The sequence below is a fragment of the Engystomops pustulosus genome, chromosome 4, assembly GCF_040894005.1.
Source record: "Engystomops pustulosus chromosome 4, aEngPut4.maternal, whole genome shotgun sequence".
Taxonomy (NCBI): Eukaryota; Metazoa; Chordata; class Amphibia; order Anura; family Leptodactylidae; genus Engystomops; species Engystomops pustulosus.
This window is the reverse complement of record NC_092414.1, coordinates 133554392-133575295: the sequence shown is the minus strand read 5'-3', so window position 1 is coordinate 133575295 and position 20904 is coordinate 133554392. Positions and strand designations below refer to the sequence as shown.

Here is a 20904-nt window from a genome sequence, read left to right as displayed (position 1 = left end):
TGGCACCAACAACCATGCCACGTTCAAAGGCATCAAATCACCTTTCTTCCCCATACTGATGCTCGGTTTGAACTGCAGGAGATTGTCTTGACCATGTCTACATGCCTAAATGCACTGAGTTGCCGCCATGTGATTGGCTGATTAGAAATTAAGTGTTAACGAGCAGTTGGACAGGTGTACCTAATAAAGTGGCCGGTGAGTGTATATCTCAGAGAAAAATAAAGTCCATCATACGTGGCTCAGCACCAAAGGCTCCTACAAATGTGGGGGCAATAGGTGCAACAACTGCTGCCATATGCGCAATACCACTAATTTTACCAGTATGGAGACCGTTAAAATATGGAACATTAAAACCTTCATCAATCGCAATACCAAATTTGCGGTGTATTTGGCGGAATGTGTAACCTGTAAGATGTGGGCAGCACAATTCGACCTCTAAAAAAGAAAATCTCAGAACATATTACTGATGGAACTAAACAGATCGATAAAAATATATCTAGTCTTTCGAGACATTTTGTCAATGCACAAGCAGGAGATCTTACGACCCTTGCAGTCACTGGAATCGAAAGAGTTACCGCTCCAAGAAGAGAAGGGGATAGGACCCAGAAGCTCTGGAACCGAGAAATGCTATGGATCCTACAACTGGGAACGGGCATGCCTAAAGGACTTAACCATAAAACGGACACTATGTATTTGTACTAATCAAAATGCTTTCATATCTTTTCTCTCCTTGCTGTAATCTTCAGCTGCTCTATAATATCTATGTGCATAATGATTTCTTCTGCTGTAATGCATTATATTGTTTTACCTGCGTTAGAACGGGATTCCCGTAACTCTGCACATGTGCTCATTACTTAGCTCTCCTTACACCTGGTATTTGTCTTTTTAAAACAGAGTATTGTATCATCTCCTTAGACCAGTGATTTTCAACCAGTGTGCCGCGACACATGGTCGGGTGTGCCACGGGGAAAGTTCCCCAAACTATGGTGCCCCTGTGTTTTGTTTCCCGGCAATGCGCAGCCACGGCTTCTTACAATGTAGGAGACGTGTACAATAACACATGCGCAAGCTTTGACCCTCGCGCGACAAATGACTTCACCGAGGCCGGAGCATCATCCTGAGAGCGGAGAGACTCTTGCATTTGCCCACCGCCAAGGTAATGCCCACCAATAATGCTGACTACATGAGCTTTCGCCTGAGTATATGAACTGTTGGCAGAATACTCAGCATATGAGCTGGTACTTGTAGTACTCCAGCAGTATACTGCATATAACAATGAGAAATGTAAAATGAGAAATACTATAGTCATGAGGCTGGAGTACTACAAGTACCAGCTCATATGCTGAGTATATGAGCTGGCACTTGTACTCTGGCCTCATGGCCATTGTACTTCTCATTGTACCCCTTTATTTTGCAGTATATGAGCCACATAATAATCAGCACCATATACTAAAAAAGGAGAAACTGAGAACTGTTGAGGAAGAGCTTCGTGTGTGTCTTTCCACCATTCCTGCCAGGATATCCCTTTTGTGTTTATCGAAACAGGCCCTGGTTTCACACTGAGTAAAATAAATTTAAAATCTATATTATTAACTATATGTATAATATGACTGTTTTAGTGTCATTTTGTGCTATTTTGGTTGGTGGTGTGCCCCAGGATTTTCTAAGTATAAAAAGTGTGCCGTAGCTCAAAAAAGGTTGAAAATCACTGCCTTGGACCGTGAATAAGAACTAAATGCTTACGTTCTAAACGCATAGGTCCTCCAGGATGTACAATGTGACATCTCTTTTTTAATGGATATGAAATAAAAGAAGATTTTTTTGCGAATTTTTGGGTGCCAGCCATATTCTACTTTTCTCTTGGATAATTTGTGGCTCTCCGACGAGCCCTTTACAAGACACGAGCACCAGGACTATACAGAGGATTTCTTACCTTCACCTTCTAAGGCCCACGTGAGTGAGCACATAGCTCAATAAAACTTTTTTGCACATTAAATTATTCTTCCCTGCAGCCGGAGGCCAGTCATTGGTGGTGCCTTTAGATATACCCCTAGAGTGAAAGTCTATATATTTATTCCCTCTGGCAGGATTTCTGGGTCTTTCTGCTTAATCTTTACTCTGAGCTTCTGTCTGGAGATGGGAGTCAATGTCAGAGCTTTCCACTTGTCTGCATCAGAAAGTCACCCTTCAGAGGAACACCCCTCTCCCTGAGGGTGCGTTCACACATTCAGCTTTTGAAGCTAAAAGCAGGTGTGGATTATAACAGGTGACAACATATCATTGAGAGAAGCTCCTCCTCCTCTTTAACTCCACTCCTGGTTTACATCAAAAACTGTATGTGAAAAACTGATAGTTTGAAGGCACCCTGAGGAAGAAGTCAGACATGGCGGCTAACAAATGCGTTTTAAAACTCACTGCAACAGCTGAAGGGAAATGTCTCACTCTGTGTGCTACACTTCACAGAAATTGCACCAGATTGTTGCCTAAGCTACTATCCAGCCCAAAGCTACGGGAACAGGGATGAGACTGTCAGACTACAGTACAGATCCAACCACTGCCTGCTTCAAGGAACCCCCTACCCCGGCCTGTTATTTACTGCTGCTTTAGATTGTCTGAATAAAGAGACCATAGGGGACATTGCTTCTACAGGGCCGTAGAAGCAGTAAAGTAATCGCAAATTCCTGCGCAGTGCAATAATTTGCGGTTACAATAGCGACTATGCCACTATCTCCATGACATGAGTGGCCGCTGATGGAGTGGAGTTTTCACATAAAGCTGGGCCAGGTCAGATTAGGTGTAGCTTTGCCAGGCGGCAGCCTCTTGATGTATCCGGCACAACAAGGGGAGGGGCAAGGCCACAGGAGCAGCGGCGTACGATAAATCTCCCCCTGTGGGTTTATGTTCATTATCCCTGTCTCCACTGTGATCCCTGGCCACTGCCTTCACAGGCCTCCACGTCATGCATTTGTAAAAAAACGGATGCATTTTTTTAACGCATGCGTTTTTTTATCGGACTGCTTAAAAACGGACCAAAAACGGTTTCAAAATGCCATGCGTGGCATCACCCTAAGGCTACATGCACACTGCCGTGTGCCCGCCGCACCGTGGAACGGCAGGCACACGGAAGCGCAGAGAGAGGAGGAGTTGAGCGCCGCTCACCCCCGCCCCTCTCCATAGGAAAGTATGGGCAACAGCGCCGTAATACGGGAAAAGATAGGACTTGTCCTATCTTTTCCCAGGCTACGGAGCGGTACCGCTCCCATACGATGCCGTCAGCCCAAAGAAGTGTATGGGGGACGTATATCGGCCGTATATACGTCCCCCATACATGTGTGTGAATGTAGCCTAAGGGTTTTGAACCCATTTGCGTTCCATTTTAAGCAGTCCAACAAAAAACGCATCTGTTTTTGACCAGTTTTTATTAAGATAATTGGTAAAACCTGTCAAAAACAGACCAAAAACGGGTTCAAAACTCCACCACGTGTGCCATCACCCTAAACTTGATCAAAACCATGTTTATTATGGCCACAGACAGTGATGAGATATAGGGTGATCTGTGCCCCATATCACTCTCACAGGGCGTTATATTGTGAAGCCCGTGCGCTCTTTGCCAACCTGTAATCAAATGTATGAACCCGATTTTCTCTCATTACTTCAATCAACAGCCTCGTGTGACCGGGAGCACATTGCACTACAGTGCTGCTCCTATGTCCTCGGTCTGCATATGACCCGACTCCCTCCAGCAGACACTACTGCGCGCACTGTCACAGCTCCCGCCTAATGGACGCGACTCACAGCCAGCACGTGATGGGGCGGGCTCACACATCGCTACGGCAACCGTTGCACGCTGTGTTTTCTTCGTAACCAGGGTAACAGTGCTACGATGCGAATAGAAAGAAGAGGCGAGTAATAAGCAAAACACCGGAGACACCGAGCACCGGGGGGAGAGCGCCGCCTGGTGAGCACCCACATCCCGTACACCGCGTACAGCCAGACCTCCGCTTATCTGTCCTGGTGTTTCTGCCATATGATGAAAAAACTTTGCTTGTGGGGGAAATGGGGAAACTTTACAATTTTGAGGCTTATTTTAAGTATTTTTATTTAGCTCACTATGTGTCACAGATGACATCCCTATTCCGTTGTGCATTGTTATAACAATCAGCTGAGTTCTATTGTTTTCATTTTTCTACTCTTTTTGTGTTTATTTACAAAATAAGAAAAACATAATTGTGTGATGCAGGGAAAAGGTCACCCCTGCTCTCATACCTTCTGGGGATTTTCAGAAAAAATAGTGTATTGGCACAGATTTGTTCTCATGCTCATTAGATACAACACAGCAAGTGTCAAGTGTAATCACAATAAAATATTCAATAAATGCACAATAAAATATTGCATTACATACAAAAATAAATCTTCAATACTAACAGAGTTAAGAATATAAAAGAACATTTTCCTGGAATGTAATATATTACAATAAAGATGTAAACTATTAATATACAGCAGTATAAATACCACCTAAAAAAAAGTCTATATTACGGTTGGAGAGTTGATGTAGATCTTTGGCACAATGTATAAGACCGTTCTGATATAAGTAATACATTGCATGAGATAAACTTTTATATGTTGAATCGTTCCACAGGGAATATGCTGTGTAATGAGATCAGTGCATGGTAATCTGATGGTGGATACAGCAGTTTGATGAGGATAATGTCACTTACTTGCTCTGCTGTGCGGCAGCTGAAAACCTCTACGGGGGACATGTAGCTTTATTGCAATCGGTTGTTTTTTCTTCTTTTTGCAGGTTTTTTTTTAGTTTTAGGTGCATTTTTGCGACAATGCCAAGAAGTTAGCTGGTGGTTGTGTCTGTGTGTTCCTAAATATATCTTTCCAAGACAGATGTTTACTTTGTTTTGCAACATTTTTAGGTGCACTTTTTAGGTGCAAAACAAAGTACAACTGACCGCTTGAAAAAAAAAAACATAAATCATGCACAAAGGAAAAAAAAAGACAAGCATCACAAATGGCAAATTTAGAAAGATACATACGGTAGTACTGCTAAATTATCCCGACTTCTGCCAACTTTAAAAAGTCGCAAAGGAAAACAAATGATACACGTGTACAGGGCCAGATTAAGGGTGGTGGGGCCTCTGGGCGCAAACTGGTGGGGGCCCTTCCAACAATGTTTGTGGAAGTATATAGCCTGCCCACCCCCTGTAGTATGTAGCCTGCCAGCCCCCTGTAGTATATAGCCTGCCAGCCCCCTGTAGTATATAGCCAGCCCCCTGTAGTATATAGCCTGCTAGCCCCCTGTAGTATATAGCCGGCCAGCCCCCTTTAGTATATAGCCAGCCCCTGTAGTATATAGCCTGTCAGCCCCCTGTAGTATATAGCCTGCCAGCCCCCTGTAGTATACAGACAGTCAGCCCCCTGTAGTATACAGACAGTCAGCCCCCTGCAGCATATAGCCTGCCAGACCCTGTAGTATATAGCCTGCAGCCCCCTGTAGAATACAGCCAGCAGCTTCCTGTAGTATACAGCCACCACCCCCCTGTAGAATTTAGCCACCAGTCCCCTGTAGAAAATGGCCACAAAATAATAAACTTCATACTTACCTCACCTTCCCTTCCAGTGATCCCACGACCCTGAAGGCTCTTCCTCGCTCTTCGGGCAGCCGCCAGCCACTGAAGACACAGCTGCCATTGCTAGGGGAGATCGCCGATGCACTGTTTTGGCAGCAGCATGTAGTGATCGGATGCCAACAGCGTGACGTCATCACTCGCAGCCGGCGTCCCATCACAACCTAATGCTGCCAAAACAGTGCATCGGCGATCTCCCCCAGCAATGGCAGCTGTGTCTCACTGACACAGCTGACATTCTGGACCCATATGTGCGATGCGGGCGGCCACGGGCTGAGCTGAGCCGCTGACTCTCGGAAACTGGTGGGGGCCCCTTAAAAAGTGAAAATGGTGGGGGCCCTGGAGCTTGAGCCCCAGGAGCCCCTCCTTTAATCCGGCCCTGCACGTGTAGAGTAGTCTGTTGTTCCACCTCCACACTAATCCACCATCTGGGATTGAGGAGTGCATCTGTGTGGACAGCGATTCTTGCACCTTCAGGGATTCCGTAATGTCTGGTGTGGTGCCAAGTGACTGGCGCAAGGCAAATGTGGTGCCAATATATAAAAAGGGCTCTAGAACTTCGCCAGGCAATTACAGACCTGTAAGCTTAACTTCCATTGTGGGGAAAGTATTGGAAGGGTTAGTAAAAGACTACATACTGGAGTATGTGACATCAAATAGAATAATAAGTGATAGCCAGCATGGGTTTACTAAGAATAGAAGTTGTCAAACTAACCTTATCTGCTTCTATGAAGAGGTGAGCAGATGCCTGGATGGAGGAGCAGCTGTGGATATTGTGTTCTTGGACTTTGCAAAGGCATTTGACACTGTTCCTCATAGACGCCTGATGGGTAAAATTAGGGCTATTGGTTTGGCAGAAATCACTTGCAATTGGATTGAAAACTGGCTGAAGGATCGTATCCAGAGAGTTGTGGTCAATGATTCCTACTCGGAATGGTCACCAGTTATGAGTGGTGTACCTCAGGGTTCTGTGCTTGGCCCACTACTATTTAATATATTTATTAATGATATAGAGGTAGGAATTAATAGCACTGTGTCTATTTTTGCAGATGACACCAAACTGTGTAGTGTAATACAGTCTATGGAGGATGTTCATAGGCTGCAGGGTGACTTGGACAAACTGAATGTTTGGTCATCCACTTGGCAAATGAGGTTTAATGTGGATAAATGTAAGGTTATGCACCTGGGGGCCAATAATCCAAAGGCAAAATATGTCCTTGGGGGAGTAAATCTGGGAGAGTCCCTTGTTGAGAAGGACCTGGGGGTACTAGTAGATCATAAATTGAATAACAGCATGCAATGTCAATCAGCTGCCTCTAAAGCTAGTAGGATCTTGTCGTGTATCAAAAGTGGTATGGACTCTCGTGATAGGGATGTAATATTACCCCTGTACAAGGCACTGGTTCGGCCTCACCTGGAATATGCTGTCCAGTTCTGGGCACCGGTCCATAAAAAGGATGCCCTGGAGCTGGAGAGGGTTCAACGTAGAGCCACAAAAATGATAAGGGGTATGGAGGGTCTTAGTTATGAGGAAAGATTAAAACAACTAGATTTATTTAGTCTGGAAAAGAGACGACTACGAGGGGACATGATTAATTTATTTAAATATATGAATGGTCCATACAAAAAATATGGTGGTAAGTTGTTTCAGATTAGATCAAATCAAAAGACGAGGGGGCACTGTCTCCGTCTGGAGAAAACAAGGTTTAATCACCGGAGGCGACAGGGCTTTTTTACTATGAGAACTGTCACTCTGTGGAATAGCCTGCCTCAGGCGCTGGTCACAGCAGGGACAGCAGAGAGCTTTAAGAAGGGTCTAGATGCCTTTTTACACCTAAATAACATTGCTGGTTATGTTATATAGAATTGTTTCCCCTAAATCCCTTCCTCATCCAATCCCTTCCCTTCCTTGGTTGAACTTGATGGACAAGTGTCTTTTTTCAACCGTATAAACTATGAAACTATGAAACCTGAGTATTGGACTTAATGGGAATATGTGCAGTATCTGTGTACTTTCTGTTAGCCAATACTTGATATGTAGCCACTGAGTTTGAGTGTAGTGGATGTAATATTTCTGGTCAATTGCAGAATAATATATTCACATTAGGGCACATGTATCATAGTTTCTTTGGCTGCAACTTTTTCGAGTTTCCTGAAGTTGACCTACTTAACCCCTTATCACCGACACTAGTTTTTTAGCTCAATGACCAGACTCGATTTTTCAAATCTGACATGTCTCACGATAATTGGTTATAACTTCGGAACACTTTAACATATCCGGGTGATTTTGAGAATGTTTTCTCGTGACACATTGTACTTCATGTTAGTTATAAAATTTAAGTGATAAGTTTTGCGTTTCGTTCTGAAAAAAAGTGAAAATTTGGCAAAAGTTTGTAAAAATTCTTCATTTTCCAAGTTTGAAATGTTCTGGTTTCCAGACAAGATGTAAAACTACCCAAAAAGTTTGATAATTAACATTTACGGAATGTCTGCTTTATGTTGGGATGATATTTTATGCTTCCGGTCATTTTTCTAGGATGTTATGAGGTGCAGAACTTTAGGTGCGATTTTTCTTATTTTCATGAAAATTGCCAAAACTCACATTTTGAGGGACAACTCAGCTTTCAAGTGACTTTGAAAGGCCTAAATAATAGTAAAACCCCATAAATGACCCCACTATAGAAAGTTCACCCCTCAACATATGTGAAACAACTTCTATTAAGTCTATTAACCCTTTAAGTGTTTCACATGGGTTAAAAAATATGGACCTGCGATTTAGAAACTATAGAATTTTTTTGGAAAATACATTCATTTAGGCCAAAACTGACATTTTCATAATAAATTAAATGATGAAACGCACTGCAGCGCTTGATGCCCAATTCCTCCCGAGTTTACTGATACCCCATATGTGGTGGTAAACTGCTGTAAGGGCGCACAGCCGAGTATAGAATGAATGGAGGCGCCATTCACAGCAGATTTGTATTGTCACATTGTACGGCCTATACATTTTTATTTTTTTTGGTAATGCGAACATATGAGGGCTTATTATGCACGGGATGAGATACAATGTATAGATAATTTATTTTGGGAGTCTAAAGCTTATTCATGAGATTTTATTAACTATTTCAAGGGGGACACAAACAAAATCATCAATTTTTATTTTGGATTGTTAGCATTTTTTTCCCCCCGCTCACCGTAATGTAAAAATAATATTTTATCTTTATTCTCTGGTTCACTACGATTGCGGTGATACCTCATTTATATAGTTTTTCTTATTTTTGCTCAATTTTCCTGAGCAAAACCAATATTGGAGAAAATCGCATTGTTTTTACTATTGACAACTTTTCAGGGCCATAACTGTATTTTTCTGTTGTCAGATCTGGTTGAGGGCTTATTTTTTGCGAAAACAGTTGTTCTTTTCAGTCGTATCATATTAGGGAACGTAACTTTTTTTGATCACTTTTTAGAACATTTTTTGTGATGGTGTTTGATGGAAAATTGAATATTATGGGAAGTTTTTCGAGTTTTTTTTATACGTAGTTCACCGATCGGGTTCAATATTGATTTAGATTTATTGTACAGATTAATACGGACGCGGTGATACCAAATATGTATGTGTTTTTGTGTTTTATTTACTTTATTTGCATTTTATGTGTAACTGGGGAGATTATGGGACTTTTATTTTATTTATTTAATTATATTATAAAAAGATTACATTTTTTTTTTTTAACTTTTTTTACATTTTCTACTTCTTGGCTTGAATAAGCGATCATCCGATCGCTTATTCAAGCCTTTACACTGCAATACACTTGTATTGCAGTGTATAGTGTAAGTAACTGAGCATGCTGAGCATGCTCAGTTACACACAGCCGGGTCCTGCCAGGAGGCGGAACCCGGCACAGAGAGGAGCCGAGAGGAGAGGAGCCGCCCCGGGTCACTCGTCGGAACACGGAGCTGAGGCAGGAGGGATCGGATCCCCCGGTAAGCTCACCGGGGGGGTCCGATGCACGGGGGACACACTTGCACGCCGCGGTCATGCTTGACCGCGGCATGTAAAGGGTTAAACACCCGGGATCGGAGTTTTACCGATCCCGGGTGTTAGTGCCGGGTCTGGGCTGTGATATCACAGCCCGACACCGGCACCAGCGAGACCCGGTGTCCCGAAATCTTCTTCTGACGCGCCGCCGTAGAAAGGCGTACGTGTCAGAAGAAGTACCCTTAATGACCGCCGTAAAAAGCCATTGCGGTGGTCATTAAGGGGTTAATCATTGCAATGTATCTTAAGTTTTTTCCATTTGTGATACATGTGATGAGTTGCCTGTTTAGTCATACCTTTTGCAACTTTTGTGGTGTGCAACTTTTTAGTTCCAAATATTAGTTTACCAAATGTAAGTCTGGGTCTAGCATTGCTCTGTTTTGGGACTTATTAGGCGCAAGAATGGGACAATTTCAGAGCCCCAAAGTTGCACAAACATCTGGGCTACAAAGATAAATACGGCACACAGCATTTAAACCTTGAGGCAGTTAACTTTGGTTTGCTGCTTGATTCTGCACCTGAAAAGTCTCAAACTGCAAAAAGTCACACAAAAAAAAAGAAAAAGAAAGCAATACAAGTGATACATGTCCCCCATTGAGTCCAATATGCAGATGCAAGGATCACTATACACGGAGACATACTCCTCACTTCCGGGACGCCAGAGTAGTGTGGTAGACCGCTCCATGTGGAATAACAGACTACTCATAGAGGTATTCCACTGCCACACACCTGAGCTAGTAAGTGAAATTATCATCTTGACACTCCCTTATTCCTATCCACCATTATCTCCATCAGATTGCCATACGCCAATCTATTTTTTCTGCATATTCCTGTTTAACAATTTAACTGAATTAAACATATACAAGGTTATCATATCTCATATAAAACAATAATATATACTTCTTTAGGTGGCATTTTTACAGCAGTATATTTATCTCTGTATACTTTTACAGTTGGCATCCTTATTGTAATATATCAATTTCCACAGCATAGAGATGCACATTGGGTCACATTTACTTACCTGGTCCTGCGCGTTCCCCGATCCGGAGTATCCAACGCTTATGCACTCTGCCGTGATTCACTTACATCATGCGCCCAATATCCTGCATGTGTCACTCCCCGCTTAGGTCCGAGTTCACCATCTTCTTCCTGGTGTATGTAAGTGCTTGGGCTTGCGTCACAATTTTAAAGTTGAATCCTGCGGTTTGTCCAAATCAGTCGGATTGTCCGACGGCCCGCCCCTATTTCGGCCCCGATTATAAACAGTAGAAATTAGTTTTATCTTGTTTAAAAGTTTATGGAAACGAATAAACACGTGGAGAACACAGACATACACAGGGTTATTGCCAATAACCGATTGGCAATAACCCTGTGTATGTCTGTGTTCTCCACGTGTTTATTCATTTCCATAAACTATTAGACAAGATAAAACAAATTTCTACAGTTTATAATCTATTCTGGACTGTTGTCTGAAGCTAGACTTAATGAGGCTTATTTACTATGGGTCCTGCGGCCGAATTTCAAAGCAAAGCTTTACATCTACCACAGCAAAAGCATGCCATGAAACTTCAACAGAAAGCAGCCAATTTCACTGATTATCACTGTGTATATGCTGTGGCCATGTAGTGGCGAAAATGGATAGGTCCTCTTTATCATAGTTTTGCTTGTGGTTTGTCTCTGCTTTTTACTAGTTTCTTTTTCTGCTTTTGTTATAGGAGGAGATATGGATATATAAGCATTGTTCAAGGTGTTTTTCAAGCCAATTAAAATGGTAATTAGACAAGTATCTTACTACACTAAATAGTTGTTTTATTTTAAGGTATTGCATGTAAAGAAAAAAAAATGTTTGCACCTCTCTTTTGCCCCATGATCTAGTGAAAATTGTCTGGCTGGGCAAAGGAGACCCATCAATGGATTCTACACTGAGGCCGGTTTATCACGTGCCGTTTTTGTTGTGTTTTTAAAATGCATTAAAAATGCAAGTGGGAGGGGGTTTGGCCAAAAACAGCACGTGGGACACCGGACAAAGAAGTAAGAAAGTGTATTTGAAAGTGAGATGAAGAACCCCTTCACTAACTTTTGAACAAGCTTTACATCAATCAATACTACAGATCAGGCCTCATGCACACTACCATATGCATTTTGGGGTCCCATTTTTGCATCGGTTTTCTGCCCACAAAAACGAGCTGCGTGTCACTCATATGTAACCCATATGCAACTGTAAACAGTCTGTATACGCAAAAAAAATACAGTGGGACCAACTGCAAAAACAGGCCATATACGGTGGACAACATTGTTTGTAGGCCATTTTTTTGCATTCCAATATACTTCTATGGAGAGACCATACCACAAAAACATAAAAAAATGTGCTATTTTTAACGGTGCGGTTTGATGGCCAGTTTTACAAGAAAGAACTGCTTACCCCTCACGATCTTCATGTCCAGAACCTCCTTAAATTCGTAGACATCTGGGGAATCCGCCACAGGAGCAGGAGGAGGGGATTGCTGGGAAAAGTGGTTCAAGATGACTGGCTTCAGGAGGGAGACCTGGAAGGAGTTCGGGATGCGCATTGAAGGTGGAAGGTGGAGCTTGTAGGCCACTTGATTGATGCGCTTGATTACCTCAAAGGGACCGAGAAATCGGGGACCAAGTTTGTAACTGAGTATCTTAAGCCGGATGTATTTGGAGGACAACCATACTTTGTCACCAGGAGATAAGACAGGAGGAGCTCGACGTTTCTTATCAGCCTGGGATTTGGTACGGTTCGTAGCTCGTGGAAGGGACTGGCGGGTCTGGTGCCACATAGACTTGAGGTCCTGCACCAAATCCTCTACTGCAGGGACATCAGAGCAAGTAGACAGTGGGAGAGGCGGGCGAGGAATAAGTCCATAGACCACAAAGAACGGAGCCGAGCCAGTAGACCCAAGGTAGTAGGTCAGCCCAGTTGTCCTGACGGGCTGAGACAAAGTGACGAAGGTAGCAGCCCAAAGTCTGGTTCACCCTCTCCACTTGACCATTAGACTGGGGGTGGTATGCAGAGGAAAAGTCTAGATTGACCCGCAGCTGGTTACACAAAGAACGCCAGAACCTTGACACGAACTGGACTCCTCGATCGGACACGATGTGAAGCGGAAGACCATGCAACCGGAAGATGTGTCTGAAGAATAGACTGGCAAGCTGTGGGGAAGAAGGAAGACCTGGAAGGGAAACAAAATGGGACATCTTTGAAAACCGGTCCGTCACCACCCAGATGACAGTACAGCCTGTGGAGACAGGCAGATCGGTGACAAAGTCCGTCGCCACGTGGGACCATGGGTGACTGGGTATCGGCAGCGGCAGTAACAGTCCAGCCGGTTTGAGGCGAGAGGCTTTGTTGCGGGCACAGGAAGAGCAGGATCCCACAAACTCCCGAACATCTTTGACCAAGTCTGGCCACCAGTAGTAGCGGGAGATGAGGGCCCCCCAGGATGCCCAGCCACATGAGAAGAATGTCCCCAAGATAATATCCGGAGAGCAGGTCTAACATATGTCTTGCCAGGAGCTAGCTGCCGAAGATCAACAGGAGCTGCAAGCTGGTCTGGAGAACTAGTTCCGAGGAACTAGTTCTTCTCCAGCCACATCCGAAGCCCGGGGCAGGGCATCAGCCTTGACATTCTTGTCAGCCGGATGAAAATGGATAAGCAGATCGAATCGGGAGAAGAACAATGACCACCGGGCTTGCCTGGGGTATAACAAGTTTTTGTGGTCAGTATACACACTCACGGGATGGAGAGCACCTTCCAGAAGATACCGCCATTCTTCTAGCGAAAACTTGATGGCCAATAGCTCTCTGTCTCCAATAGAGTAATTTCTCTCAGCTGGAGAAAAGGTCTTGGAAAGGAAGCCGCATGTGGAAGTTCGACCCTTGGGCCCTCTCTGAGAGAGCACCGCTCCAGCCCCAACAGAAGATTCATCCACCTCAAGATAAAAAGGTTTGTTGGTATCAGGTCTAGAGAGGACTGGTGCCGAGACAAAGGCGGACTTCAACTTGTAGAAGGCCTCTTCAAGCCCGTGGATTGGCACCCTTCTTAGTGAGTGCCACGATGGGGGCCACGACAGTGGAGAAATGGGGAATAAACTGTCTATAGTAATTTGCAAACCCCAGGAACCTCTGTATGGCTCGGAGACCTTCTGGACGTGGCCACTGAAGAACAGCAGACAGTTTTGCAGGCCTCTGTCGGAAATTATGTACCCGAGGAATGGAAGACTGTGCTGGTGAAACAGGCATTTCTCCAGTTTGGCATAGAGATGATTGGCACGAAGTCTTCCAAGAACTTGACGTACGTGTGTCTGGTGGGATTCAAGGTCTGGAGAGTAAACCAAGATGTCGTCCAGGTAGACCACGACACACATATAGAGGAGGTCCCGGAAAATGTCATTAACAAATTCCGTGAAGACAGCAGGGGCATTACACAGTCCAAAAGGCATTACTAGATATTCAAAATGCCCGTCACGAGTATTAAATGCCGTCTTCCACTCGTCACCTTTGCGGATCCGGATGAGATTATAAGCATCCCGAAGATCCAACTTGGAGAATACCTTGGAACCGCGTAGGCGATCAAAGAGTTCCGTAATCAATGGTAGAGGGTAGCGGTTTTTAACCGTGATCTTGTTCAGCCCTCAATAGTCGATACAGGGACGTAAGGAGCCGTCCTTCTTGGTAACAAAGAAAAAACCTGCACCGGCCAGAGAGGAGAACTTGTGTATGAAACCACTCTGCAGATTCTCCTTGATGTATTCCGACATGGCAGCAGTCTCGGGAACGGAAAGCGGACCCGACCTCTGGGAGGAGTAGCACCCGGAAGGAGATCCAATGGACAATCATAGGGACGATGTGGTGGCAAGGTCTCCGCTTGTTTCTTAGAGAACACATCAGCAAAGTCCCGGTAACAAGCTGGAAGACCCTTTAGGGTTGTGGAAGACGCAGAAGAGGTCAGGACCTGGAGTGGTGCCACCATGCATCGAGATTGGCATTCCGGGCCCCATCGCAGTATCTCACCAGTTTTCCAATTGAGGACCGGAGCATGGAGGTGGAGCCAAGGAAGACCCAGAAGAATAGCTGATGTGGAGCGAGGCAGGACATAGAAGACCAGACTTTCTTGGTGAAGGACTCCAACTTGAAGATGGATGGGTTTCGTGCGGTAACGGACCAGATCGGAAAGAAGCTGTCCGCTTACAGAGGAAATGACTAGTGGAGACCTGAGGGGAACCACCGGAATGTGGTGTCGGGAGACCAGAGCGGCATCCACAAAGTTCCCCGCGGAACCAGAGTCCAGGAATGCTGAGACTTGCACGGGAAGACCAGTACTGACACGGAGGAGCGCGGGAACAGTCAGGCGTGGAGAAGCTGAATTCACACCTAGGGACGCCTCTCCCAGAAGCCCTAGGTGCTGGCATTTCCCGGACGTTGAGGACGGACTGGACAAGCCCCGATGTTTGGGGCTGGCACAGTACAGACAAAGGTTTTCTTGGAAACGTCTGGATCGTTCTGCAGGCGAGCTCTGTCAACCTGCATAGGCTCCCCTGCAAACTGTGCAACCGGAGGCTGGAACGGATTCTGGAAGACCGGGGCCAACCGAGGCAGACGGGGAAGCCGGACAAAAGAACGCTCGTGCCGCAACTCTTCAGCTCGTTTCAAAAACTGCACGTCAATCCTGGTGGCCAAGGTGATAAGACCACTCAGTGTTGCCGGCAAGTCACGGGCAGCCAACGCATCCTTTACCCGAGAGGACAGTCCTTTCTTAAAAGTCGCACATAAGGCCGCCTCGTTACAACATAGTTTAGACACCAAGGTGCGGAACTGAACAGCGTATTCACCCACAGTTGAGTCTCCTTGGCGTAGGTGCAGTAGCACTGTTTCCGCTGAGGAGGCCTGTGCTGGTTCCTCAAACACCGACCGGAACTCTGCCAGGAAGTTGGTATGGGTAGCTGTAACTGGATCATTCCTGTCCCACAGAGGAGTGGCCCAGGCCAGAGCCTTCCCGGTGAGAAGGCTGATGATGAACGCCACCTTGGAGCGCTCACTGGCCAGCTGAGAAGACATTAACTCCATATGCAGCAAACACAGGGTGATGAATCCTCTGCACTGTTTGGGGTCGCCATCTTATTTATTAGGCATAGAGAGTTTCAGCCTAGGCTCAGGTGCAGATGAACTAGCCGGAATGACACAAGAAACCGCAGAAGTGGTTGCTGGAACTGCCGCAGGAGTAGCCACGGGGACCTGATGCTGAGGTCGAGAGTCAAGCAGCTGTTGGAGAGTGGAAGCGACTTGGCCTAAAAGTTCTCCTTGGGCAGCAATCTGCTGCGACTGCCGGGCGACAACACTGGAAAGTTCAGCCATTATCTGACATGGCTCCTTGGCGGGGTCCATGGCTGGATCTTACTGTCAGGCCAGGGAATCTGTGGACCCTCTGGACCACAGCGGGAGACGGTACTAGTTGACCTGGGACCGGAGTCTAAGTGGAAACCTGGTGTTCACCAAAGCCCGCCGCAAAGCGAGATGGACTAGCTGCGGTGGGAACCACCAGGTTGTTCCACAGGTGCGACTAGCCCGCGGTGGCTACCAAGGTAGCAATACAGGAGACACCACTCATGACAGTAATCGCAGGAGCTGGCACACAGGAACGCAGGACCACAGGGACAGACTGGCACACAGGAACTGACTGGCACACAGGAACGCAGGATCACAGGGATGGACTGGCACACAGGAACGCAGGACCACAGGAACAGACTGGCACACAGGAACGCAGGACCACAGGAACGGACTGGCACACAGGAACGCAGGACCACAGGAACGGACTGGCACACAGGAACACAGGACCACAGGAACGCACTGGCACACAGGAACGCAGGATCACAGGAACGGACTGGCACACAGGAATAACAGGGATGCAGGAATCACAGGGACGCAGGAATCACAGGAGAGCTTTCTCTTCATGGGGAAAACTTGAAGATCCAGTAAGGGTCACAGGAAGAGGCAGAACTTATAACAGGCCAGCGCCAATTACCGAACCGCGGGAGCAGGAGAGGATATCGCTGGACCCGGGGAAGGTATGCAAAGCGGAGCTCCGGAGGGACACTGAGGGGCACGGGTGCACCCGCGATCGGAGACAGAGATCGCGGGAGCACCTGTGACACTCCGGCTTCACACATGAGTATGCAGAGCTACAGTGAGTTGCATGCTGAAGACAGGAGGGTAGGAGGGATTGAAAGAGACTTCTAGGATGTGGAGTAACCCTAACTCATGTTCCACGACGTAGCTACTCCACACAGCAGTAGCCTCAATTTGCATCTAAATAAGATGATTTTTATAAAGTTCAGGGGCACTAAACTTTTAATAAAAATAAGCATAAGACTTGATGATGGTAGGTTCCCCTTAAAGGGAACCTGTCACTAGGAGACCCATTTTTAGCACTCCCCCAGTCTCCACACAGAGCATAGTACATACACTGCCAAAGTGTTTTTGTATTAAAAATAGGCTTTACAGAAAAAAAAGATATGTTATATTGTACCTTTCATTAGCATCTGCTGTGTGACTAGGCAGTTGCCAAATGGGAGGGACTGGAAAGGAGCAGTTCCCCCCCCCACCCTTGGGGAACAGCTTCTCCATGTGACCTTTTCAAATATATGAAAACACCCATCACTTGGCTTAGTGACGCCCCCTGCTCCTCTACAGCCAATCCCGAGTGAGGGGAGTTATTCATATATTTGAAAAGGTCACATGTTTCCCAAGGGTGGGGGGGAACTGCTCCTTCCCAGCCCCTCCCATTAGGCAACTGCCTAGTCACACAGCAGATGGTAATGGAAGGTACAATATAACATATCTTTTTTTCTGTAAAACCTATTTTTTACACAAAAACACTTTGGCAGTGTATGTACTATGCTCTGTGGGGACTGGGGGAGTGCTAAAAATGGGTCTCCTCCCGCAGCCGGTACTTTACGATCTCTACCTCAATATAATTTCACAGCCTGCTGCAACGTCACTGTGTAACATGATGTAATATGTATCTTAATGCTGGGGTCCTGCGAGACCACCCTTCTTGCCTTGGAAATACTGTTCGCAATTGTTACTCTTTTTCATCAATAAATGTTGATTGAATATAAAAATGGGTCTCCTGGTGACAGGTTCCCTTTAAAGAAAAAAGATTGTAATCTTTCAGATAACATCAAGATTCTGGTTTTGAAAGCTACGGAACTGGACCTTCAGGAAGTTAAAAATAGATGAGAAACAGATCTTTATCAGCAACTTGCATTTCAAACGATGCCTTTAGCTGGCTATATTTTCGTTTCTGTAGCTCACCATGTCATAAGCTCAAACAGAGGAGATCATTATCTTTAAAAAGATACAAAAAGCATGTTCCTAGTTACTATAGAATAAAGATAGGGGCTTCTGAAGTGACAATTCCCTAGCAACCACTAAACTTTACTCATCACATGTGAAAAGGGTGTGAGAAGAGTCACATTTGCCTGACTTTGGAGGAGATATTTTATAGGTAAACATGGGAGATTTCACATAAAAGAGGGGATTCTAGAAATTCCACATTACCTCTTTTAGGTTTACTTTTCAATATCAGCTGTTCTCAGTTGCCTTGGGTGAGGGCACACGTGGCATTTTGAACGCGTTTTTGTCAAACCTGTCAAAAACGCATGCATTTTTTAACGGACTGCTAAAAAACGGGTCAAAGACACGTTCAAAACCACCCTGAGGCATTGCATATACACTGAAAGAAAAGCCAGAAACAGATAGCTTCAGCCACCTACCATTAAAGTCAAAAGGGTAGAACCACAACCTCTGGTTAATCTTGTGTTGCGACTTGCTTAAGTTCTATAATAGATTATGGTAGCCATATTATGTTAACATCAAAAAACAGCAGCACGGCAATAGTTCAATAAGAAATGTGAGGGTTCGTTATTCACCCAGAGTGCAAAAAGGTGATGTCCAGGAAACTCAGGCTTGAAAAAGATTCCCGAATATAGACTCCTTTTTTAACTCTAGGTGAATAAAGTACCCTCACATTTTGGTATTGGTATACTTCAGTTTTTTATTTATTTCAGTTTATTATTTATTGATGAATTGATCAAAAATGGTGTGTACCCACTATGGTTAATGGTGCTGTTGGACACTTTTTGATGTGCATATTACATGTTTTATATTCTCTGTTTGCAGCCAACAAAAAGTGCCAAGTCTAAGGGCTCAGCAAAGACTCGCAGTAAAGGAAAGAAGTCAAAGAAAACAAAGAAAAGTAAACAACCTAAACCTGAGGTGGACGTCCTCAGTCCTGCTGCCATGCTGAATGCTTACTACATCTCCCATAATGCAGTGGACTGCTTGGAATTTCGTGGATTTAGCTGGTCTGGTGCACCGAAAAAAAAAGGGAAGAAAGGAAAAGGAAAGAAAAAGAAATAGTTTCCACCCTTCTAACCTTTAATGTCATAAACATCAGAGGCCAAATACTGAAAACCTTTGTTTGTAGTATTCGAAGTGTAATATTGATAAGCTGTAACTATGATGGTCCAGTTTGTACTATAGGTTAGTACAGATCCATTTCAGAAATAACCTATTCTTAAAAAACATTTTGATAACCACCTCTTTGGTTTTAAATGGTACTTGAAAACATTAAAATTGTGAGGAATTGCCAAAAAAAAGTATGTAGCTGTACACATGCGTTGATATATAAATTGCTATTAAAAACATAGTGCTTTATATACATGTGAGAAATGTATTAATTCAAATTAATTCAATATTATATATTAATATTATTCAAAATATTAGTCAACCAATTTGGGATCATAGCCATTAACCACCCTGACAACTACTCGGAAATACTGTACATTTGTAGTTTTAACTTATTGTCCCTTATGTATTTTTCTTCAAAAGAGGAATTATCAAAGTTATTTAGATATTTATGGAATATAAAGACCCATGGAGCCATAAGACCAATTTCACATTGTGAGAAGTGCTGTGCTTTATATATGACAACATAATAATAAATAGCATATATATATCAATATAATGCATGGAGTTCAGTCTCCAGTATAGTGGCACAGCATTTTCAGGTCCACTGACCAATTTGAAACTGGCCTTAGTCATTGTCACGGGTGCCCCTGCGACCCATGTTCCGGGTCACAGGAGCACCCGTGTGCCTCCCTGTGCCCAAGGAGCTCGGCAGCTTCTCTTACCTTGCCACTCTCCAGCTATGATCTCCTCACAACAGCGCACGTCCCCGCATCCGACAACAGTCCCATCAGATTTCCGTGCAAAGTCAGCAACTTTGACAAGTCACCGCCATGTTGCAGCAATTGTTGACTCCTCAGCAGCAATGTCAAGTTCCTGTGGTCCCGTCTGCTACTCCGGTTTGTCTACCTTCTGCAGAACCCAAGCTGAGACTCTCTATGCCAGTGATGGCGAACCTTTTAGAGACCGAGTGCCCAAACTGAAACGCAAAATGTACCTACTTATCGCAAAGTGCCAATAAGGCAATTCACACTCGGGGCTAGTTCCTGATCAGTAGTAACTCCTCTCTAGTGCTTCTAAATTGAATTGCGTTTTAAAATGCAAACTGCCCAATAATGCCAAAATAGATAACTAGAAAATCTGCAGCAGTCCTAGGTTAGTAATTAATAATAAAACTAGATCACTACATACATAGGGAGCCACTGGGTTTAACAGTGCAGTGTTAAGTTTACACAGGACTGCTGGGATACCAGATCGCATATATTACACAGGACTGCTGGGATACCAAATCACATATATTACACAGGACTGCTGCAGTCTGTCTGCTTTCTTTCCTTGCATAGGACTGCTACCTTATACATCACTGTTTTACATTAAGAAAGAGCGAGCAGTCCTATGTAATGAATGAAAGCTGTCTAGCTACAGCAGTCCTATGTAACGTATGGAGCAATAAGATGCAGCAGTCTGTTACTCAAATGGCTTTTGCACCATGCAGTGCTGTATTTTAAACAGGACTGCTGCAGCCTAACGTTCCATAGTTTACTTAGGACTGCTGTATTTCTCTCAATGTGACACAAACAGTGCAGGGTAAAATGCTTTCATACCTTTTACAGGGCTGCCTGAGAGAGGGTGAGGCAGCAGTCCTATGCATGTAACTTTCATAGGACTGCTACTTTTCCCTCCATGTAAAGGAGACAGTCCTGTGTAAGGACAATAGTGCTGTGTTATACACAGGAGTG

General features: G+C 44.6%; 1 protein-coding gene across 1 annotated transcript; it reads left to right on the top strand.

The window, feature by feature from the left end:
• Positions 1-3804: 3804 nt before the first annotated feature.
• Positions 3805-19416, top strand: SMKR1 (small lysine rich protein 1). Its single transcript, XM_072144517.1, has 3 exons — positions 3805-3958; positions 11388-11443; positions 18878-19416. The coding sequence occupies exons 2-3, from the start codon at positions 11441-11443 to the stop codon at positions 19115-19117; spliced, it is 243 nt and encodes an 80-aa protein (XP_072000618.1). The 5' UTR covers positions 3805-3958; positions 11388-11440; the 3' UTR covers positions 19118-19416.
• Positions 19417-20904: the final 1488 nt, after the last annotated feature.